This window comes from Ursus arctos, unplaced genomic scaffold (assembly GCF_023065955.2).
Source record: "Ursus arctos isolate Adak ecotype North America unplaced genomic scaffold, UrsArc2.0 scaffold_20, whole genome shotgun sequence".
NCBI lineage: Eukaryota > Metazoa > Chordata > Mammalia > Carnivora > Ursidae > Ursus > Ursus arctos.
The window spans coordinates 35,644,636-35,669,897 of record NW_026622875.1 but is presented as its reverse complement, the minus strand read 5'-3'; the positions used below and the strand labels follow the sequence as shown (position 1 = coordinate 35,669,897).

General features: G+C 42.6%; 1 protein-coding gene across 3 annotated transcripts in view; it reads right to left on the bottom strand.

Annotated features, from left to right (window-relative positions):
• KAT2B (lysine acetyltransferase 2B) overlaps positions 1–25,262 on the bottom strand; it is a 97,973-nt gene that overhangs the window by 45,769 nt on the left and 26,942 nt on the right. For all 3 annotated transcript variants that reach the window (XM_026496937.4, XM_026496936.4, XM_026496938.4), the window contains exons 2-5: positions 22,278–22,404; positions 7,687–7,832; positions 3,612–3,704; positions 2,072–2,253 (exon numbers count right to left, since the gene is read on the bottom strand). In XM_026496937.4, coding sequence (XP_026352722.1) covers positions 2,072–2,253; positions 3,612–3,704; positions 7,687–7,832; positions 22,278–22,404 — 548 coding nt within the window. The remainder of the gene's footprint in view (positions 1–2,071; positions 2,254–3,611; positions 3,705–7,686; positions 7,833–22,277; positions 22,405–25,262) is intronic.

The window sequence follows — 25,262 nt, the reverse complement described above, 5'->3', positions numbered from 1 at the left end:
CCACTCCTTAAGTATTTGTACATGCCACCCATTTCTTTACCAAGAAATGCTACATAGTATATTTTCATTGTTTTCTAAAATACAGTAATATCTTCCATGCTGCTTTACATTTAATTCTGCGTCTCAGTGCAACAATTTTTCCTCTGTTAAGAGTGGTAAACGCTTTCAGAGGTCTGGCTTTAGCAAATATTCAGCTTAGCCAATTGTTCACAGATGGGTTTAAAAGATAGAGTTTTTTTTAAGTAATCCCTACACCCAATGTGGGGCTCGAACTCATGAACCCAAGATCAAGAGTTGCATGTTCCACTGACTGAGCCAGCCAGGCGTTCCTATATTTTTGATGGATTTATTACCTTAACCCTTATTATAAACGACAGTTAAAATAATATAGGAACTATATTATTTCATGAAAATTCTAAAATGAAAGTATAGAAATATATAATTTAAAAAGTGATGTTGAAGAAATCTGTAATTCCTGTTAAAGTTCATTAGTACCGAAATACTTTATAACCCAAATTATATCTATTGTAAAAGAAGGGAGGAGAGGAAAGGGGATATTACTCATGAATATCGGGTCAACTTATCTTAAACTATACTCATTCCTACATGTCATCTGCTGTTATAGAAAATAACCTGGAGGGATGCCTGGGCAGCTCAGTTGGTTAAATGTCCCATCCTTGGTTTCAGCTCAGGTCATGATCTCAGGGTCCTGAGATCAAAACCCCACCAGGCTCTGCACTCAGCAGGGAGTCTACTTGAAGATTCTCTTCCTCTGCTCCTCCCCCTCCTTACACACACACTCTCTAAAATAAATTTAAAAATCTTAAAAAAAAATAAATAACCTGGGTATAAGTGCACTTCATGCTATAAAAAAAAAAAACTGCCTACTTTAGGTCAGGAATACCTCCTGAAGCAAGCTTGATGTGCCTATAAAATATAAAAGGGGGTGGGGTGCCTGGCTGGCTCAGAAGAGCATGCAACTCTTGATCTCTAGGTCGTGAATTCAAGCCCCACACTGGGGGTAGAGATTACTTAAATAAATAAAATATAAAAGGGGGAAAGTTATAAAAAGGGAAACAGAATGGATAATTTAAGTCACTCTCTCACTTAAATGCAAATAAATGTAGGTCATCCTATTTTGTGTGGCCCATGTTTAAGATTTTTAAAGTCAATTTTATTATTCTGCAATTCATAAACAATAAAAACAAATTCCCATGTTGGGGGGGGGTGTGCAATCCAAGAATACTGGCACTAACAGGGAATTGGCTGGGTAAATTACAGTACATCAACTCAACTGACCATCATGTAACCAGTAAAATGTTTGATACGATGTTAAGTAGGGTAACAAAAAGGATGCAAATTCTATATATATTTTTTCCATTCTAAATAATATAAAATAGTTAAAGGGCAAAGACTACAAGACAACATGTCTAAAGATATCAGTTCCATCATATGGTGCTGGGGCTAGGGTGATCTTTCCTTCTTTATAAAAGTTCTTTAACCTATTATATTTGTGGCCATTGTTTTTTGTTTGTTTGTTTTTGTTTTTTTAAATGAGTGAAGTTTCTATATAATAATAACAGAGTCATGGTATGGTTACCTAGATCGGTGATGTTCAATAGAAATACAATGCAAGCCACATAAGTAATTTTAAATTTTCCAACAGTCATATTGACAAGGTAAAAAGAAACAGATGAAATTAACTTTCAAATATCCTATTTAATTGAATATATCCAAAATATTATCATTTCAACATGTGATCCATATAAAAAAGTACTAATGAAATATTTTACATTCTTTTTTTTGTATAAGCTTCGACACATTTCAAGTGCTCAGTAGCCACACGCAGCTATCAACTATCGTACGGTATAGTACAGGGCTCGGTGGCTTGGATCCCTCACCCCCAAAATATCAGGATACTAGTAAAAAGGTAAATTATAGAAACATTCTCTCTGAATTGATGGAGATACCATGATAACTGGGCAACACTCTGCTTGCAGAGACAAGTAGTGATTTTATATCTGCAACGGGCTCTAAGAGGCCAAAGGAAAAGAACTGGTCATCTGATTACCTTGTGTAGTTCTCTTTGTATCCAGAAATATCATCATTGGGAGATCGCAGTCTTCGTTGAGATGGTGCCTCCAGATGCCAATAGTTGATGCGGTTTAGGAACATTTTTGCCAACTCAACTATTGTTTGCCTTTCTTTGGACGGCAGGTGACTAAATTTGTACTGTACAAAGTTATTCACACCCTTAAAAGGAGGGAAGGCAATTTATTCATACAGCCATGCAATCATACTAATTCTGAACACCCCCACAGTCAGCACCATTGGTGGTTATTAGCTAGAGAACAGACATTTCTCTATTCACAAAAATCTCTTCCTTTTCCCTATTAGAAAACAGGAATGCCCAGAGGGAATTGTGCCACAGATCATAGTGGATGAAAAGTGACAAGACAGAGAAGCTGTGGGCTGCTTTTCTATGCCTGCTGCAATCCTCGAGCGTTAAAGAGAAAAGCAAAATCACAGACTGAAAAGGTCAAAACCGCTTAAACAATAAAATACGACTATTCTGCAAAATAATTCTTGCTGCATGATCAATATAGATCACATATAATGAGGTTCTTGGATAAACATTATGTTTTCACATTACCAAAATTTTAATGAGAAGGCTGCCAGCACGTCTTCCACTGAACTAAACCACGAGAATTTAAACTCTTTACTGTCCTAGTGATAATAAAGAGTTTGGTTTCAGCAGGTTTACCAAGAAAAAAAAATTCCTATTCAAAATTATGAGCTTTTAAAAGAATCTGTGGCTTAATTTATGTTTCTGCAGAACACTCCCATGTAATATAATTTCAAATAAAAGAACAATGAATTCTTATTGAATAGATTTTGGAGACAAATTTCTCCTACTGAAAACTACCTGATAAAAATACATGTATTTGTATTTGTAGAGACCCTGATGTCCTATCTTCTGTAATCATTCTCATCAAGAAATTCAGTCAAGAGTATCTGAGATTTCTTTAGCCGAATAATGGTAGGCTAAAAGTGACCCTGAGGAGGGATACAACACTTCACAGAAAAGGTCTACACACATCAACAGATTCCCCAAGTAAACCAGTTTCTTTTCAGGAATCATTAATGTGACAGGAAGTCAATTTCTGGATGCAAAAATCTCATTTCTTTTTTGTGTTTTTTGCTCAACTTACAATGTTTTTGACAATGCTCCTGAATTCTCTCACCTCGATAGGCTTTTTCAGACAGTGCCAAGCAAAAGGACAAAGACTTAATTTTAAAACCAACAGCAAGAAAAGGCACATTCCATGTGTTCTTATGACCTACATGTTCTGCTTAAGTTTTTTCTTCCCCAAACACACCGAATTCTGAGTATACAGCAACCGTAAGAGACAATAGCTAGGTCATTTATTAAATTAAGTATTCACTTCTGATGCAAAGGGTCCAAGACAATTTCTACAGACTCAGTAAGCATCTCTAAGCCGGGGACAGAGGATGGAAGGAAGACAAGTGTAGAGATGGAAGGAAGATTGGGTTTGTTCAGCCTTAGAGCAATAAACAAAGGGCTTCTCTCTTTTTTTCTAAATTTTTACCTGTTCAATACTAGGTTTTTCAAATGGGGGTTTCTTCTCCAAAGAGCCTTCAACCACAGGTTTTCCTCTTTGTAAAATAGACTTTCTCAAGAGCTGCAAAAAAAATCATTAAGAAAAAAAAATCAATGTCCCTCTCTCTCTCTCACACACACACACACACATACAACAGAGCCTCTGAAGGGAAGTCACCATATTCTAATTATCTTATCTACATGTAAATAAATCCTTAAGTCAATAAAATGGGTGACTACCAGGTAACCCAAATTTGCCTTCATACCCATGACCAGAGCTATGAGAAACTAGTCCCCTTTCACGTTCTGCGCAGCCTACAGCACCAGCAGTAGCCATCAGGCTCCTGTATCCTACTCACTTTCCCTTCTCCCCACCATTTCCAGATTCCCACTGAGCCAGAGGCCTGGTATACAACACCCACACTTTGCATGTGCCCTCTAGGCCACTGCAGGTGTGCTGATGCTCTGCAGGGTTGGGTTGTTTTTTTTTTGTTTTTGTTTTTTTTTTAAGATTTATTTATTTATTTTAGAGAGAGAGCATGCAGGGAGGAGGGACAGAGACAGAGAGAATCTTAAGCAGGCTCCACAGCCACTCGAGGCTCGATCTCATGATCCTGAGATCATGGCCGGAGCTGAAACCAAGAATTGGACACAACCGACTGAGCCACCAAGGCACCCTGAAGAAGGTTCCTATTTAAACCCCTGAAAGGCAAAGCTCCATTCTTCACAAGTGAGGCCAGGGGGAGAGGGCTGTTTGTACCAGCTGTATGTCCTCTGCATAAACTAGGGCCCAGGCCCTTCGGGAAGGAATTCTGCAGGGCTCTCAACTGGCAACTTTCACTGTTGCGGTCTCTTTTCATTTCCTCTCCCTGCACAGAATACAAGCCAAGTGTTCTGGCATCTCAATGCCCACAAAACAAAACACTGCTCTTAATCCTTGCCACTGGAATTTAAAGCCCTCAAAGAGCACATATCTGAGAGAAAAAGGGAACACAGAGTCACCACTCAAGACCTAATTTGAAAATAAATTTGATATTGAAATCCTTTACCTTCAACCTTTGCTTGAAAATGTAACCTTTACATGCGGACCAGGTATGATATGACCATGCATTTATTTAAGTTACATCTTTCTCTCCTTTCTCTACTTACTGGCTTTTCAACAGAAACAAGACATGGCAACTATGCTCCCAGGAGTTAACAGAAATGCACAAACACCCAAGGCTGAAGATCACCATGTGTCCCCCTGAGCCATGTCCTACAAGGGCCTCAATTCCTTCCAGGGGTGCCATATACATAATTAGATGGGGCATCTGTTGATTCTTTCAATGTATTATGCCCATTTTTATAAAAATAAACACGCAATAATAAGTCACTCTATGTGTCTAAGGATATGGAAAGGTAGATCATAAGATTTAGATACAGATAATTCTGGCTGCCTCTTTTGTTTGCCCAGTTAAAATAAGACCATTTGAGAACTTGGTCCACTGGGGGTTTCAATCTGGAGAGAAACCAATGGGTTGGGGAGACGCCGAATCTCAGTTGCTTCTCCAAAAGGATGGAGCTGGGATAAGCGGGCCTATCAAAGATATTTAATACCAGCAGCAAGCATTTGCATCCTTACTTTCGCCAGACACTCTTTATAGTTCTTTACGTCATATCTCATTGAATACCCCTAACAACCTTTAGGGGTAGCTGCTATCACCAGCTGTATTTACAGATAAGGAAACTGAGGGAGAATGACCCGCCCTAAGTCACATTTCATACGTGGTGGAGCCAGGACTGAATGAAGCCCAGAACGTCGAGCTCCAGAGCCACATTTACAGGCTCTCAGATACACTGAGTTTTAGGAAACAGCTTTTCATTGGGTTTATTTTCAACATCTAAGCCTGAAGTTTTTTAAATGTTACTTAAATGTGTAATACATTTAATTTTAATTTAATTTTTGAGACATATGAGACACAGGAACTGCCTTTCAAAAGCTAAGGAATGGATAATTTATTACTTATTTGCCCAAAGAATGACTCTGAGCGGGGAGATGGGGGGAGAATGCTGAATATTTTAGATTTTGTTCCCATGAGTCAATATATTTGTGCTGTTAAAGATGAGGGAGGAGGGAGAGAGAGAGAAAATGTACTTTGAAGCAGAGCAATGCTGTCTGGCCTATTTGGTTAGTTATAAACGGCATCAAGAGGAGGCCGGCAGGATGGAAACCTTGACACCACCTTCACTTCCCGCGGGGCGGTGGGGCTGCCAGGGCGCTCAGTTCCAAGACAAATAATCGCTGCAGGCATGCAGACGTTGTTTTTCTTCAACTAAGATCTTTTTCCAAAGAAGCTCTAAACAGCAGGAACCTGCCAGGGTTCAATGTGGATGACTCAGGCCCCAGAGCCATGTCAACAAGTTGTCACCTGGAGTAGCCCAGCGCCTGCTAATGGCGGTGGGGAATTCAGTGGTGCATTCTCTTTCTGCCCACCCCTCCCCTCTCTCTCCCCTTCTCCTCCCCCCACCTCCCATCCACCTTTTTAGAACTCACATCGCCACACAAGACCCCAAAGTTTAAAAATGCAATTCTCCCACACCTGTCTCCTATCTATCCCTAAACCCCCATTAATAACCCCCCCAAAACAAACAAACAAAAGACAAAAGTTAATAAATGGGGAGAAGGGAAAATTATGTATCAAGTAAATTCAGATTAAAAAAAAAAAAAGCTACAGGAATTGGGCACAAAATGTGCACTGAGATTCCTAGCAGCCAAAGCAAAAGAGGGAACTGAATGGAAAATTTTTCTATCCTTGTCAGATAAAATGAAGCACGGAGCTCATTAAAGAGGTGAGCCTTTCCTGGCTATAATCTCTGAGTGGAGCGTTTTGCTTTCTTTCTTTCTTCTTTTTTTTTTTTAAAAGAACGTTATGAGTATTACACAATACAACATAATCAACAGTGCCCTCAACAGCGAAGTTTCTGTTTTTTAATTATTTCTTCTGTTCCCCCCGGCCCTTAAGAATGTATTTTTGGCCACCTGAAGTTTGTCTGTCTGTTCCCACCACCAGTTAGTTCCTCTCCCACCCCTGTCCATCCTGACAGCAATCAGAAGCTGGGGAGGTGTACATCTGCAGAAAGGGCGTGGATGTGACCTAAGAGGAGCTGAGGCAGCGCCATGAAGCAGCAGCTATGGGGGTGGGAGCAGTGATCGGTGACTGGTGTCAACCAGACACAGAGGATCCTGGGGAGATGCCCAAATTTGGAAATTCTTGATTCCACCTCGTGAAGCGTTAGAGTCACGGCCCTGGCGCCACCCCCCCAAGCACACCTCCTCCCACCCTCCCCTTGCTCACTGGACTCCACCACACTGGCCTCTCCTTGCTGCTCCCACATCACACCACGCTCACTCACTCGGTGCGAGGCCTAGATGGCGTTCCCTCTGCTGCCTGGAAAGCTCTTCCCTCAGCCCTTTCCAGCAATGGCTCCTGTCCCCCAGCTTGGATTTCTGCTCAACTGTGGTCTCCTCAAAGAGGCCTTTCTTAACTGCCCTTCCTCATGATTATGCCCTCCCACCCACCGCCATCCCTGCCATTCTGATTCCACTTACCCTACTTTGTTTCTCTTCACAGCACTTATCACCACCTGCAAATATATTATTTACTGGTTGATTGGCTGCCTCTTCTACTGAAATGTCAACTCCATGAGGGCAAGGACTTTGTCCTGCCCACTGATCTATCCCTCATGCCTACATGAGTGCCATGCACAGAGCACAGAGCAGGTGTGCAATACATACTTGGATGGATGAATGGATGGGTGGATGGAAAGGAATCTATAAGCATAAGCAAATAAAGATATTCAAATCTGCATACAGATATGAAGGCTCTCAAGGAGAGTGATGTGTCCAACACATGGCAGGTCATTTTAGAGAAACCCTCATGAAGAAACGCATGCTTCCACAAACCGTGAGGGCAAACGAATCATGAGCTGAGAGCCTTCCCACCCACGACCTGGTGTGCAGAAACTGACCACATCTGAACAATGAGAGAAAGAAGAAATGCCTTTTTTAAATGGTAAAACCTCACCTTAAATAGATAGAAATAAACTTGCTTGGTATCTGCATCTTCTTCCTTGTGGACGCAGGTAAAGAGATATTCCACATCCAACACTATTCCCAGGAGTCTGTTCATTTCTTCCTCGGACACATTTTCCAGGTGGGAAACATGAGCAGCTGAAGACAAAGATCAAAGGAACATATGTGACACGTTAGTTGGAAACTGCAAACGTTCTCAATTTTAAAATAGAAAAGGCTGGGTGGCTCAGTCGTTAAGCGTCTGCCTTCAGCTCAGGTCATGATCCCAGGGTCCTGGGATCGAGCCCTGCATCGGGCTCCCTGCTCAGTGGGAAGCCTGCTTCTTCCTCTCCCACTCCCCCTGCTTGTGTCCCCTCTCTCGCTGTGTGTCTCGCTGTCAAATAAATAAAATCTTTAAAAAATAATAAAATAAAATAGAAAAGGGTCTCTCTCAAAACCTTCTGGGACACCAATCCATGAGGCTACCTTGTAAACAGAGGAAATTTCTGAACTCCTGTAAGATCTACGTCTTCTCACAAAGTCAACTCATGATTAAAAGATTGTCACCTTGCTGAGCCTCAGCCTCCGCCTTCAAGACCAAACATGGGCCAGCAGCTAACGTGTTCTAATCCTGTATAATTTAAGACCCACAACTGGTCAGCACCACTTGGTGGTCCTCATAGCGTTCAATTCTTTTTTTTAATCGAAGTATAGTCGGCACACAATACGTTAACTTCCAGTGCACAACATGGTGATTCGGCAAGTCTACACGTTCTGCCATGCTCACCACCAGTGTGGCTGCCACTACCATAGCAAAACGCTATCGCACCATCATTGGCTCTATTCCCTGTGCTATACCTCTTATTCCCGTGACTTATGCCTTCTGTAACTAGAAGCCTATACTTCCCCTTACCCCTTCACCCATTTTGCCCACCCACCCATCCCCTCCCCTCTGGCAACCATCAGTTTTTTTCTCTGTATTTATGGGTCTGTTTCTGCTTTTTGACAGTGTTAAGTTCCTATGTTTCCACATAAGAATGTGGTTGGTCTCCATCACGCCCGTGAATGCTCAGTGAACCAAGAGTATTGTATTAGTGTGAGGACTGAATGATGGCCCTTCCCCTCTGCCTTTCTGAGATGTGTTGAAACCTCACTGTCCTTACAGCAAAGTCCCAAGGCCTGTTTCAGCTCGAGATTCAGTGACTTCCATGATCAAGGCCCCCAGCCCATTTCTCCTATCTCGGTTCTATAAGATCCATAGTAAGTGACCCAGCCATCAACCTCTCTCCCATGCCCCTGTCCTCTCTTCTACCCAAATCCAGTCCATTTATTAAGGTTATTACATTTAATCCTCAAACAATCTCACAAGTAGGTATTAATAACCCCATTTGACAACTGAGGAAACTGAGGCTCAGAGTGAATGGATGCTGTTTCATCCAATGTCACTTAGCCAACAAGACAGAGCCAGGGTCTGAAAGGGAGGAATGCCTGACCCACATTTCAAAGCACCCACACCACTTTTTGTGGATTAGCTGACTCACTTCAAGTGCTTTCTCACTTGAAGAGGTTCTTTAGGTCAGCCACTCAATGACCAGCCCCTAGCCCAGGAACTCCTCTGGGTCAGGATCACGCCCCTCACCTCTGCGTCCCCCACATTCGTTACTATGCTGCCACGAAGCAGGGACTAGCACCTCGAGGGGAAACCTCTCTGGTGTAGCTCTTGTGCTGGCTTCAAAATGCTTAAACACAGAAGGGTTTGCGATCACTTTTAAAGACTCAACTACAGAGAAGAGCAGAGGGCTCTCCCTTGCCTTCTCAAAAGGAGATGGAACTAAAGAATATTGAGGAATACTTGCCAAGTGTCAGGGCCTGGGTCAGTCTACTCCAGACACCGCGGTGCTCTTGTCATTAAACCACGAAGCTCGGGGCTCGTGGGTGTCTCAGTCACTTAAGTGTCAGACTCTTGATGTTGGCTCAGGGCACGATCTCAGGGGCCTGAGGCTGAGCCCCGCATCAGGCTCCACACTCAGCGGGGAGTCTGCTCATCCTCACTCTCTCCCTCAGCCCCTCTCCCCAGCTCATGCACACACACTGTCTCTCTCTCAAATAAATAAACAATCTTGAAATAATAAATAAATAACTAAGCCACGAAGCTCCATCGGGAGACTGGGACAGAGAACGCTGCTGGGACCCTGCCCATATCCCCTTCCCTGACCACTGCAGGGCACACCTCCAGGCATCCACCCACAGCTGCTCCATTTCTCTCCCTGAAGGTTCTTCCTACCACTGTCACCTGCTCTGCCACCCACCACCTGCCCCTCAAGAGCAGCCTTCAACCCCAAACTAAGATATTAGCCTATAAATAAAAACCCCAGGTCCCTCATCCCTCAGATTAACTGGCTCCCAAACTTTCCCCCACAAAATTCAGGAGCAGTTGCCCAAGGTGGGAGCTGGCTCAGTAATTCAGCCTTTACTGGCCACTTTTTCCGCCTCATCTCACTTTCCTACTCCCTTAGCTTCATGCCACATAAACTACTTGCATTCAAATCCTTGTCTTGGAATCCACTTCTGAGGGAGCTCGAACTAAAATATCTGATCAAAAGCATTTCCAGAGAGTCAAGAGGATTAAATACCAAGAGGTTGGGACTAGCACATGTCCACCAGGAAGCCAGATTAAAGAACTCAGAATTGGAGGGCAGAGGCCACCTACTTTTCATTCCTTTTTCAGGCAGTGAAATGGAAAGGCAGAGTGATGGGCCCAAGGTCATGGGCCATTGATGATGAGCATAATGTGCACACACCTGTACCTCCGTGTGTGTGTGTGTGTGTGTGTGAGCGTGCCCACCCCACAGAGCATTTTGAAGTAAGAGGAGAGGAAGGAAATTTGGTGATCTGTCTGCCTTAGGTATTGTGTAATACGTCTAGTGCATACGTCTGAACTTGAAAACACCAACATTGTATTATTACATTACCAAACAGAAAAAGAGTGACTAAAATGTTCCTCAGAACCTAAGTAACATATCATGGAAAAATTACAAATATATATGTGTATGTAAACAAAAAATTAATATGCAAATCTATTATTTTCTACTTGGCTATCCAATATGTGACTTCATCATTTTATAAAAGATGCCCAAAATTAGACTTCCTTTTAGGTGGAATGTTTGCCAGGTTGTCTTTTTTTTTTTTTTTTTTTTTTTTAAGTCTACAAAATCTTCCTTGAGGTCAGTCTGAAGCCTTGGGGACACAGGCCTCATTCTGGAGACAACTAGGTCAAAATTTTTATGTCAGTTATTTACAGAAATAATTTTATCGAAGACTATTTTTGCCTTGTGAGGTTTAATTGCTTTTCAGTGATACGCTGTGAAAGCAATCAGTTCACAATATAACATCAATTCCGGGCACCTGGGTGCTCAGTCCGTTAAGCTTAAGTGTCCGCTTTCGACTTAGGTCATGATGCCAGGGTCCCGCATTCTGCTCCCTGCTTAGAGGGGAGCTTGCTTCTCCCTCTCCCACTCCCCCTGCTTGTGCTCTCTCTCTCTCTCTCTCTCTCCCTGTCAAATAAATAAATGAAATCTTTAAAATATACATATAACATAAATTCCTTCAGATTCACCACAATATGAAACAGTCTAAGGTGCTAACATAAGAGTTTAATTCATGGAAGTACAAGCCATGATTTATTTTTTAAACCAGTAGTTTAAGTCACAAAACACTTAACACCAATGAATTCTTAATCGGAAAAAGAAAGAGCTATTCTGGTTGAAACAGAGGGGGGAGTGCCTATTTTTCAGAAGGCGGGGTTGGGGGGGCAACCCCTCCTCTTGTGGGGGGCTCCACAGTTTGGAAACCACTGTTTGGAAACACCTTCCAGCATATTCTGAAAAGTAGACTAGATAAATACTAACATGCTTAAGAAGTGAGACCTGAGGAAGTTTATTTCCTTCTGATTCTGTGCATAATGAAATCTGTGATCCCTCCTCAAAGCTCTGTGTGTGTAAGCCAAATCACAGAGGACTAAGGAGCTGGAGACTTGGGCAGGGGTAAATGGAACAGTAAGTTTCCCGGAAGGAGGGAGGCAAAGGCTGTACTGGACAAATGGGGCTCATCTTTGCACCACAAGAGCGTAGGTATCTCTTCCTCTGAGAATAAAGGACAGATGGATCTGGGGTGAAAGGGGGTACACTGAGGCAGAAGGATACTACTATATGAAAAGGGTTAAGCTTCCTAGAATAAATTATGGGATGGGGGAAGACAGATCAAAGTAAAGGGGTGGGCCATCTCCTTAAGAAGGGAAAATAGGTGGTCTGGACAAGCTGCTAGGAAAGAGAAGCTTCCCTGGAATGAGAAAGCTAGACAAGGACAGTCATGTCTGCACTGTATAAATACTTAGTCATCTGGACCGGCCATGTTCTCAGACTCTCCAACTATGGGCCCTTTCTGACCAAGACTCCTTTTCCACTCTATCTAGCTGTCAGCTTTCTCCCTCTCATCAGGTCTACGTCACCAACTAAGCCCATCCCAACAACATCGGTGTACCACCGTCAAGGCAAACTTGACCCTAGGGTCACAATCCTCAGGGCCCTCCTCAAGATGGCAATTCCCTCCTGCCAGCCCTGCTTGTGACAAGAAGCCTGTCATTCATTCATTCCTTCGTCGTCCTTTGCCTTCTGCACATTCCCGGTGCCCACATTCAGGTGAGCTTCCTGTCTCCCAGAGTCACCGCTTTTCTCTATTCCTACCTTGGTGGTCACTGGGATCTCAAGCCCAGAGTACCTGAATAGTCCCAGGCTGTGTTCTCTGAGCCCAGGGTACTCTTCCTAAAACATCACTTTCTTCCAACAAGCCCATCCCCACCAAATCCAAACACTGACTCTGGAGCTGCTGACCAGAACAGGACAGGACTTACTCAGGAGCCCACAGCCACCCCCAACCACCCCCAACCCAAACACCCAGCAGCACTTCACTCTAACCACACAGCTCAACTAGTTATTGTACCGATAACAACTCATTTTTAACTAAAAAGGGTCACTCAGGATGGAAAAAAACCCTTCTTTTAATCTTTTCTAAAGAAGCCTTTTTGATGCAAATAAGTTACCTTCAATGATCTAAAACTTATTTTCTTAAAGAGATATGCCTCTATGGTGCAGCTGGAAAGCCCGTTACTAAAAACTAAAAAATGACACTCAAGATCTGTAACCTACAATGCCCCAATCTACAGCAGTTCATCTGCCACAGGACTCGTAACACGGCATCACTGCTATTTAAAGCTTTTGTACGGCGCCTGGCCAGCCGGGGCGGTGGAGCACGCGATTCTTGCTCTCGGGGCTTGGGAGTCTGAGCCCCAGGTTGGCTGTGGAGATTACTTAAAAATAAGATATTTTAAATAAATAAATAAAGCGTTTGTACGTGCTGCCTGGTTTACCTTCCTCCACCAGTGACGCTTGCATCACTGTACACTGTGCCAAGCGTGGGAGAGAACGCGCCTCCCCCACTCCTGCCTACGCCGAAGAATCATTCTCAGTCATTAAATCAATCTTGAAAATGAATGGGCCCCCGCTGTTTTGAGCCGCAGCCCCTGGAGCACCCTTAGAGGCGTGTGTTCTTCAGGCTACTGGCCTTCCGTATTGGTTCTTTTGTGCTCTACTTCCTCAGATCCTCTGCCTGTTTTAGGGTGTTAGTTTTTTTCTTAGTGCCTTGAAAGAGCTTTTACGTCTGTCATATTCATTGTAAATGCTTCTGGTTTTTGTTGGGGCTTTGGGTGGGCTGTAAAGGAATTTTAAATTTTTTATGAAGTCAAATCTATGTTTGGCATTTCTTTAAGGTCTCGCTGGCAAAGGTCTTCCCTTCATAACCAGAAGATGACAAAAAATATTATTTTCTCCCAGCTCTTCAACAGGTTTGTTTTTAAAATTTAAAACATTCCTCCATGGAAATGTCAATGTCATAAAAGATCAAAACAAAACAAAACAAAACAAACAAACAAAAAAAAACACCAGAAAAAAAGCTGAGGAATCTGTTCCAGATTAAAGGACCTGCTGTGATACTGTAACTTATAAAGAAATATATATTTGGTCTTTGTTCCTGGCCTGGTGCCGCTGCCTTTTTTTTTTTTTTTTTTCCTTGGCACTGGGCTTCTAAAACCCTTGGAATTTCCTAAGTAATGAGAGTAATAATGTGAAAGAAGCATCTTTTGTTATTCATAACAAGTCCCGTGCAACCACACCTGAGTTTATGTTAATGACCTTTTAAAGTCCCTTAAGGATGGGGGCCGTTTGCCAGGGGAACCAAAGAAGTGACTAAGGGTTGGATTTTTCAGCCCCACCTCTTCTACCCATGGTGGAGGTAGGAAGTGGTCTGGAGGCTGAATTAATCACTGAGAGCCAAAGGTGCAGTCAATCATGCCTACATAATATGTGGTCTCCGTCAAACCCTAACTGAAGGGGTTTGGAGAGTTTCCAGGCTGGTGGAGGCAGAAAGGTGCCGGGAGAGTGGCGTGCTTAGAACTTCCTCTCCCCCTGCCTTGCTCTGTGCATCTCTTCCGACTGGCTGTTTCTGAACTGTATCCTCTGACGATAAGCCAGTAAGCAAATAAGTATACACGGTCTTCCTGAGTTCTGTGAGCTGCTCTAGAAAATTATCCAACCCCAGGAGGGGGTCATGGGCATCTCCCAATTTATAGCCAGTCGGTCAGAAGCACAGGTAAAACTAGGACTTGCAATTGGCACCAGAAATGGAAGAAAGGAGGAAGGAAGGAGCCCTTAACCTGTGGGGTCTGCACTAACTTTAGGCAGTTAGTGTGAGAATTGAGTTAAAATTTGCAAAACACCCACTAGCTGTCCACCGGAAAGCTGGAGAATTGCTTGTGTGTAAAACCCCACACATCTGGCGCCAGAAGTATTCTGGAAGTGTTCTGAGTATGAGTTAAGTAGACAAACTGTTTTCCTTTCACATGACAACTAACTACACATGCGATTCTAGACTGGATGCTTAACTATGAAGGAAAATGTGCTATAAAGAACACTTTTGGGTCAACTGATAAAAGACTACAAACAGTACATTCAAATATTACATAAACGCTAAAATTTACTTAAGCTGGTAACTGAACTAAGGTTACGTAAAAGAATATCCTTAATTTTAGAAAAGATACATTGTATAGAGGAGAAAAGGCCATGATATATATGCAACATATATTCATATGGTCCAGGAAAAAAAATATAGTAAACTACACACACACACACACACATATAAAAAGCAAAGCAGAGAGGGCATAACGCTACCAAAAGGTAAATCTGAGCAAAATGGAATTTTGCTTTGGGATGTCCTTTGTTAGTAATCTCACGACTTTTCTGTAAGTTTGAACTTGTTTTCCAGAAAAAGGTTTTTAAAAAATCTTTCATCTACCTGGAATTGAATAAACAAATATAAAGGACCCTGCTTTCATTTCAAATAGGCCTCCAAGAGTATGGTACAAAGCATTGATAGAACTACCCAAAACTGGCCAACCCTTTACTTGGGGGAAAAGCTCACTCTTTCTCATCTGCCATGGCTCCCCCAGTGGCTAGCGTGCGTAGAGGGCAGAGGGAAGCAGAGGGAAGCAGAGGGAAGGTGTGAGGCAGAAGGCTGGGGGAGGTTTTGCTCTCTTGATACCTCTCGGGAGGGTGTACCATGGCACCTCTCAGTGCTGTGCCAGACTTGCAAATACCCAGGGTGCCACAGGGAGACCCGCCAAAAGCACGCTGCCAAGGATCACGGTGCAGCTGTTGCGTTGCTGGGAACAGGAAGCACACTGTCACCATATGCTGTGACCCTCGCTCAGCTCTGGCTCCCTGTATCACTGGCCTGCACTTCTCTTGAGGACAGCCTGCCAGTCCTCACATGCCCTGCAGTGTGAACGGGCAGCAGCTGGGCAGGCAGCTAACATGTCTCTGCTCCCTTGGACTGGAAAGAAAGCAAACAGCACGGCATTGTAGCATTTGTAAGCTGTTCAAATACAGTTTTTGCTCATGGGAATTTGAGGTCGAAGCTAGAAGAGGTAAAACAAATTCCTTCGATGAAACCTTTTGAATTGACTGTGCAAAAGTTTATAATTTAAAAGTGGTTTCCTCTTTTGTAATCTCAGATCTGGATGGAGAAAAAAGAGAAGTTTAAGATTAAGGGCCCTTTAGATGCCCTCAGTCCAGTAGAAATATAATATAAACCACATATGTACATATAAATGTTCTAGGAGCCAATTTTAAAAAGGTAACATAGGTGCAGTTAATTTTATTAATACATTTTCTTTAACCTAATATATACCAGCCTTTTCATTTCCACATGTACTCAATGTGAACAATTACTAGTATTTTACATTCTTTTGGCATACTAAGTCTTCAAAAACAGTGTACATTTTACACATGCCCTGCATTTCAATTCCAGCTAGCCACATTTCAAGAGCTCAGTAGCCACACGTGACTAGTGATTACTGTTTTAGATGGTACAGGTACAGACTATAAACTATGAAATCTCCCCCGCAAATAAATGCCTCCAGTCATCTTTTCAGCATTCCTGAATTCAGTTGAGTGTCTATCAATGAAGGAATAAGCCCAAATATGCCCAAGGAACGGAATACATTAGGAACTAGAGAAAAAGTCAGTCCTTAAACCTTAGTCTACTACAGAAAACCTACAATAAATATTATTATAAATTATATATCATATAATTGTATATTATACAATCGTTTCTTATATATCTTATATATATAATTATAAATAATTACAGGTTTGCAAGGAACATTGCAATATAGCCCCAAGAAAGCTTTTATTGTCTCTACCAAGCTCTAGACAAGTCAAACCTTGGAGGTGAGCAGGCTCCCCTGGAGGAAAGAGAAGGAAAAGCGCTGCCAGTGGTGTGAGCCCCCACATCTACAACGGAGGTGGGAGAAAGTGCAAAGAACGTTCCAAGAACATGGAGCAGCCTGGTGGCCAAAATGCAGCATCAACGGTTGGGGGAAAGGCCAGATGGTAGAGGGTAGAGGCCAGAACAACCGTGCATGCTCAGCAAAAGCTGGACTTCATTAGGAGAACAGTGGGAGGCTCCGAGGGGTTAAACGGGAGAATGTTTAGATCAGATTAGATCACTACTTTCTTGGGAAGCCAGGTGCACAAGGATGGAGCTGGGGATTCCAGGCGCTGCTGCAGACTGAATCAAAGAATCCAGAGAAGAAAGCTGAATTCAGGCAGAGCTGGAAGGAGGCACACGGAGAGAAAATCAACAGGCCTTCATGACCCAAGGAAGGTAGGGAAAAGGAACTGACATCAAGTGAGCAGGACAAATACTACCAGATTTCACCCCTTAACTCCTGCCCTACCAGACTCGCAGCTCCTGACAACTCTGAACCCCGCAGGTAAAAGATGGCATTAGTGAAAACAGGGACGGCCGGCTGGCTCAATTGGTAGAGCATGCAACTTTTGATCTTGGGGCTGTAGATTCAAGGCCCATGTTGAGTGTACAGGTTACTTAAAAATAAAATCTTAAAAAAACAAAAAACAAAAAAACCAAAAAGAGAGCACACCCAGCCAAGAGCAATAGCTGACCTGACTCGAATGGCTGTGCCGGGCCCCCTATTTATATCACTTGGCATCTGCACAGCACAAATATAAATGGGAACTGGGGGTGATTAAGTGGTGGAGGTCGACGCAAATGTGGTAAGGCTAAAGAGAATGTGTTGGGTCAAATGATTTACTTATGATTTAAATGTTTTAAATAGCCCATGAGAAAAACACCGTTAGTCCCTTCCTACCTCCCACTATTCAAGAAAGTAAGCTCTAGTGCAATTGGTTCATGCTAGTCTTTACTTTCCTTAGAAAGCTTCTACTGTAAATAAGCAGGTAAGCAGAGGTAACCACAGGAGGAAAAAAAACAACAACTGTCAATTTCTACCACTGTAATGTTTAAATATGAGTGTGTCTGTGTGATGTATATGTGTGTATGTTTATCAGAAAAAAAGCGATGGCACTGAAAAATAACCAAAAGCCTCCCATATACAACTGCAAAAATCTATCACTAGTCAAATTTAATAATCAGAATGTCCTAGCACAGTTCAGAACAATGGACTCCAAAATGACAACAAAAACTCCAATTGTGTTTGATCACAATGGTGTGTTTCCTATCTCTTGATCACAGAAGCAGATTGCTATTTTTTTTTTTAAGATTTTATTTATTTATTTGACAGAGATAGAGACAGCCAGCGAGAGAGGGAACACAAGCAGGGGAAGTGGGAGAGGAAGAAGCAGGCTCATAGAGGAGGAGCCTGATGTGGGGCTCGATCTCATAATGCGGGGATCACGCCCTGAGCCGAAGGCAGACGCTTTAACCGCTGTGCCACCCAGGCGCCCCCGCAGATTGCTATTTAAATAAGCAGTCCCAGGTAAGGAATTTTTATTAATACTAAAACAAGGAGAAATGTTTGGGCCACTGAAGCGCTTTGTTAGGACGCTTTGTTAAATTTCTGTAAACTGAACTTGACAGTACCTATTCCCAAATAACAAATAATTTCAGAGAATGGACCAGAAAGTTCTAGGCCAGCGCTATCCAAAGGAAATATAATGTGAGTCATATGTGTAATTTTAAGTCTTCCATTAGCAACACTGAAAAAAGAAACAGGTGAAATTAATTTTAATAATACATTTTATTAACCCAATATACCTAAAATATCATTTCAACATATAATCAGTATTAATGCGATAGCTCCCTTTTTTTCATACTAACCTTTCAGAATCTGGCATGTATTTATTACTTATAGCTCATCTTAATTCCGAGTAGCTATATTTCAAGTGCTCATTAGCTCACGTTCCAAGTGGCTATAACTCTGGACGGCATGGGTCCAGACTAACCATTTCACTCTGTAGGTGAAGACACCAAACTGCAGAGAGGTTAAGGGACTGGTAAACTGCTGAGCCCAGCCTGGAATTCTCATTTCCCAATTCCCACCAGAACGTTTTATACCCAGGAGACACAGAGGAGTATCCAATGATGGCAGGCCAAGGACATCTGGGATGGAAGTTAACTGTCAGGAGACCACATGAAACCAGGGCTCACTGTCAGGAGAAAATGTATGGCTGAACCAAAGGGTACCCAACAGCCAAACAACAGAACAGTCATGGTCTCAATTGAGAAGCCTGAAGCTTATGTATTGGTAAGTACAGGAATGTTCCAGATTGACACACGTGCATGATCACTGGACTAAATCCACCATACTCAGCATTGTGACCATGGAAATCAGTGCGCACAAATTTAAATGCATTTTAGAATTCAGGCCTGCATAATGTCTAACGGAATTCCCTATACCCTAATCTCTACTTTGTTGGTAATATCTAAGAAATAATCTGCATGAATAAGAAAATATGTGTGGAACCTGATTTAAATACTCTGGCCAAAGGAAAAAAAAAGGTGAGGGGGAGGGAAACTGGCCAATTTTTATTTAAAGATTTATTTATTTATTTGAGAGAGAGAGAGCATGAGCAAGCAAGCCAGCAGGAGGGGAGGTAGAGGGAAAGAGAGAATCTAAAGCAGACTCTCGGCTGAGCACAGAGCCTGACTCAGGGCTTGATCCCAGGACCGTGAGATCATGACCCGAGCCGAAATCAAGAGTTGGATACTTTACTGACTGAGCCACCCAGGCACTTGGGATATTGGCAAATTTTAATAATTATTAAAGCCGGTGATAAGTACAAGGTGCCTATTAAACTATTCTTTCTACCTTTACATATGTGGGAGCTTTTCCATAATAAAGTTTTTTTAAAGGGGAGGGGTGTGAGGGAGAGGAAGCGTAACCTCTGAAAAAAGTTTTCTAGAGCCCCGATAAGACAAATAAACAAACTATGGCATTTCACCAACAATTCCAAGAGCCCTTGAAAATGTACAGACATTTCAATTTTAAGAAAGCAGACAGAAGAGAGATAGAGGGGAATATGGTGGGGGGGGGAGAAAAGGAGGAGACAAGGAAATATATTTTTAAGACACCTATAAACCTCAGTGCCCTGAGAAAAGCCCTGTCAGCAACTCAACATAATCCTTCCAGATCTGTTGGATTAGTACATATGAAAATACAGGTCATATTTTCTAAACTGATAAAATGAGATTGTGCTCGTGATGCTGTTCTTAAGTCAGCTTGCCTGCGTGGGAATAACCACCTTCCATGCAGTTCCCTAAGGCTGCAACTGAGGGTTGGGGCACACGGTAGACGCCACACCAATCGCATCCCAGCCTCTAGGGATGTAAATCCTCCTAAGCCCGTACTCACAGGGACAGGGCAGATGGAGCTGAATCACCCCGTGGGGGTGCCCTGGACAGAAGGCCCACAGATTTCTGCAGCTGAGAATCCCCGGACCACACTGGAACTGGGTTTCCCTCTGTTTTCAGCTTCTGGGAGCTACTGGTACCCTTTTATAAACACTGGTTTCTTATTTAAGCTGGGCAGAATTCCTATCTGTTGGTTGAAGTGAAAGAACTCTGGTGGTCATGGGAATTCTACAACTAACCAGAAGAGCTGATAGTTAGTAATGCACAATAATTTGCCAGGTACTGTTCTTAAGTTTTTCTGTTTTATCTCACTGAAGCCTCACAACAATTCGATGAGATAAATACTATTAACTTTGATTCAGAGCTGAGAAAATGGAGCTCCAGGTAGATGAAATAACATGCCCTGACTCAGTGACTGGTTGTGGAGCCACGATTTGAACTTGGGCTGGTGCATCCTTAATGTAGTCCTAAATTATAAAACTTCCAATTAAGCAGCTTAATGACTTGCTTTTTTCATTAATAATACGTTAAGAATGTCTTTCCATATTGGAAAATATATCATTTTTAATAGCCATATTGAATTTTATAATACAGATTTTCATAATTCAAGCAATTATCTCCTACATGGGGGTATTTAGGTTGTTTCTAGTTTCTTTGAATATCATTAATGTGGCTGTAATTAACTGTTCTTTGAGTTTAATTTGAGGGTACGTCTTAATTTATAGGTAGGTTAAATTTCTGGCAGGGATTTGCCAGGTCAAAGGACATGTACTTTTTTTCCCCTCCATTCTTGGTTATGTATCATCCAATAAAGGTATTTGTTTTCAAAGCTTGTTAAGAAATATAAAAGGGAACAAAGTTGGCTTTTCTTTGTAAAAGGCCATTTCTGCCTTTGGGCATTCATGTCTGTTTACATGCTCCGAATGGAGACAATCTGCTCAGCTAAGAAAGAAGACTCTGTTTTTAAATGTTAATTGATGTAAGATAATCGGATTTCCCAATCAATACCAAATACAGTTCAAGCCCAGTGCTTAAGAAGTTTCTGAGCCAGCTTTATATTGCATCATATTTCCTGAGGCAAATTCTAAAGGGCACTCGCTCAGGGATCAATTGTGAAAAGGTAAGTTACGAGCAAAGGTGTTGTGCTGGCTGTCTCAAAAATCAGAACTTACATTATTTTAAATGCCAGTTATACAGTGATGTAATTATTAGTGTGTTTATTTCTTTTGTGAGATCAGTGGTCTCCATTTCCTTTCTCGGAAGGTTAGTCCTCTGCAGTAACTTTCTGGGAAGATCACATTATCTGCTTTTTTGCTCTGAAAGTATTGAAATACTCTCCAGCTGAGTACAAAATAAAGCTTCAGACTGGCCTGACATCATGCTACCTTGAAGGCTGATGCTGCCCGATTTGATATCACCAAGAAGCTTGAAAGAGAGATGACGTCCCAAAGAAGGCACCCACTTAGAAACGGTCAGGGGGAAAAGCCACTGCAGTGAGAATGTTCTGCCGAAGCCGCACTGGACAGTCAACTGGACATAGAGACGTTCTTTGGGAGACTGGATAACTGAAGGCGGAAAGTATAATATTCCAAGATGATCCTCTATGAACTAGAATTTTAATACAGAGGAAACCACTACCGTTAACTTTTATCTACCCAAACCAAACACAATTTAAAAATTTTTAACTTAAAACTCATATCAGGACAAGAACATATTCGCACAGTCCTATTGAGTAACTCTGGCAGAGTCCATCTTGCCAAACTGACAATGATTATCTTGCAGGGAGAGATAAGAAGGTTGAAAGGGAAAACACAAGTAAACATTCACCAAACACAAGCCAATGAAGAAAGAGCTTCCAGAAGCAGGAAACTAAAGAATACAGGACAAAATGAAGCACTTCCAGAAAGTTCAGGCAATCAGAAAATAATAATAATAATAATAGTACTAGTAGTAGTAGTAGTAGTAGTAACAATTAGACAACCAACCAGTTGGTTGAGCTTTCTACCGTGGAGATCAAAGACCCTCAGGCCCCGATCAGAATGAATCAGGACACGTTACGCTTTATTCCAACCAGCTCAGTTGTCGCCTTCGTCTCTGGCAATCCCCCAGTTGAATCCAGCTCTTAGGGGAAAGGGGAAGAGATGGGTAAGGAGTCTGTGTGAACAGTGCGGGGCTTGTCTCACATTAAGCAAATTCATGAGACTAAATGGACTCTTTTGTTACTGCCTCACTCGGAGGTAAACAGCACGCAAGCATGGCTAACCCACGGAATTCAGGCAACAATGGCATCGTTCAAGATCCCTTGAAGACGGAAGAACTCACCTAGGGCATGGCTACAGCTCCGGCAGGATTCTGTTAGGCTGACAATGATCTGCTGCAGGTCAGCTCTGGGGGGCGTGGGAGAAGGGTTGGGATTTTTCCAGCCATTACATTTACAAGACTCCTCGGCCTAAAAAAGGAAAGAGAGATAAAATTATGTAACAGGCAGCAATGGACTCGATGCTTTACGTGAGATCACTACCCACGAGTTACAGGACAGCTACCCTCCCCACTCCTGACTTAAGAATTTCCTACATATGCACAAGAAACAAAGACAGAAAAAGGCAAAGCGGCTGTTTGATCTAGATGTTTTGGGTTTTGAGGTCTTTTTGTTGGTCTCCTTTCTGCTGGCTGGAATCTGACAACCACAGCTCAGACAGCAGACCGGTGCCCTTTGGTACCGTGGCCCCAAGCAAATGTCCACGGAGTGGTCAGTTCCGAGGGGGCGCATCCATAAAGCTGGCCAAGGCGACAAGCCAGACTGTTCTGAGGTCCCTGGAACACAGCTGGGGCCTTGGCCATGACTATGCCTTGCACGCTCGAAGGCTCCAGCTGCAACTCTGCCCCATGGACCAGAAAGGAAACCCGCGAAACTAAGGAAGTTAGCAATCTCATGGACACAAGGAGGGACACACCCAGCTGATACCACATTCGCAGGCTCCTCCAACTCCTTCGTAGGCTCCCAGCTTTAGAAATGGAGAGAGCCTCACCGTGTAGTCTGGGGTTTCCATTGATGATACTTCTCAGGTTCCTTGTACCAGAACACCAGTATTTATTATTTTAGCAACCCTTAACTAGAAATCTTCCATACTCTTCGCATTTCCCTACCTTCTCTGAGAACAGTGAATATGATTTATGACTTAGCCTTTTTGTGGTGACTTGGGTTATGAAGTGGAGGACGAGGATAGAAAGATCTCAACTATTTTCAGTCATAAAAATAACATGTAACATAGCTGACTGACTGTGGGTGAGAGCCTTCTGTGTACGCTGTCCAGTATGGTAACCACTAGCCACACGTGGCCGCTGAGCGCTTGAAATATTAGCTAGCCCCAACTGAAATGTGCTGCAGATATGAAATACGTACCAGATTTAGAAGACTAATGTGAAAACAAAATATCTCACTAATAATCTTCACATTGGTTACATGCTGAAACATTAATATTTTAGATGCACGGAGTTAAAAGATATTAAAAGTCATTTGACCTGTTTCTTTTTCACTTTTTAAATGTGGCTACTGGAACATTTAAAATTACTTATGCGGTTCACATTCTACTTCTCCTGAACAGCACTAACAAAACAAATTACACAGATATTTGTGCCTGGGCTTTGTGTTACATCTTTCATCACAGTTATTTTCTCCCTGCTTCCCACCCCCCAACCCAGTCCCTAAACCCCCAAACCCTGTAGCAAATGGCTCAAGTTAACAGAAGTCTGATTTGTAGAAAATGATAGAATGGCTGCTACCTTAAATTAACTGCATACAGAAAATTCTCCAAGACAGGGACAGTTCCCGAAGTGGGTGTACATCTAGGACAGTAAGAAAAGAAAGAATAAAAAACTGGCAAGGCAAGAAGGCCAAGGTGGAAGGAAAATGTGTTTCTGAAGATAAGTCCCTATGCTTTTGAAGATAAGTCCTTTTCACTGGACCCTGTGACTGCCTGGCAAGCCCAACCTGACTGCTTCTCACATTTTATCGCAATGAGGATGGAGAAGGCAAGACCAGAAACAGCAACTTAGTAGCACAACCCCCAGCGAGTAGCTCAAGTGACCATCTTCTGTTTGGCCAGGCATCAGATGGTTAACCACACCGCTCAGTTACTAGGCTGAACTGGGCCTTGAAATTCCCTACAACGAGCCATCCTCTTCTTCAGAGATTGGAAAGTTCTCAAGGGCTGTGTTTTTGAGAAGGACTCTCATGAGAACTTGCATTCCAGAAAGCATCCCTATAATCTTTGTAGGGATGGAGGAAACCATCCCCACTGGGGACCACTCCTCTCCTAGCAGTGCAATATCTACTTCAAGGGACTCCCACAGCCTCTGGCTTTCTGAGCAGCTGGTCTGATCCAGCTGCCCCTTCCAAAAAAGCCTTTGATTAGAGAAAGAGAAATGATGGTAATAGTCCCAACAAATTAATTAAATACAGCAGGCTGAACCTAGAAGGAGAAACAGCAATGGCCCAAAACCTTTGAGTTTGTAGAACTGATTTCCAAGCCAAAGAACTACAATGCATATTGCGTCATTCCTTCGACAGTATGTCTTGAGGGCCTACTCTGTGCTGGGTACTTTTGCTAGGTATGGAAGTGAACAAATAAAGATCCTGTCCTTGGGGTGGTGAGGGCTGGGGCAAACAGGCAACACCAAATAACAAATTATACAGTATATTAGAAAGCGACAGTGCTATGGAAAGAAAGATGAAGAGATGGGTAAAGGTGGGTTGGGGGAGGGTAGGATAGAATCTGCAATTTTAAGTAGGCCTTTTTGAGAAAGTGGCAATAAAACAAAGACTTGAAGGAGCAGAAGGAGCTGACCACTAGATATATGGTAGAAGAACATCCCAGACAGAGGGAACGGCCAGTGCAAAGTCAAGAGTGGCTGGCTTGCTCAACACAGGGCAAGGACCAGCATGGCTAGAGCGCTGTGAGGCAAGGAAAGAGCTGAGCTGAAAGTAGAAGGAATCTTCCAAGGCCTCACAGGTAATTAGAAGGACTTCAGCTTGGTTACTTGTCTCTCCTTCCCCAAGAGGGTCCTCTGGGCTTGAAGAGAACACAAAGACAAGAAGCCAGATGTTTTCAAACTCATTTCTTTCTTTGATTTTTTTCCTTTCCTCATTTGTATAAAGCCTCCCCACTTTCTCTTTTCCTTTAGCATTACCCACTAAGGCATCCATTTTTCTATCACTAACTTACAGGAGCAAATTATCCTATTTCCTTTCATTTTTAACTTCCAATCCAGGATCAGATATGCATTCTTTTACACAGGGAAGCACAA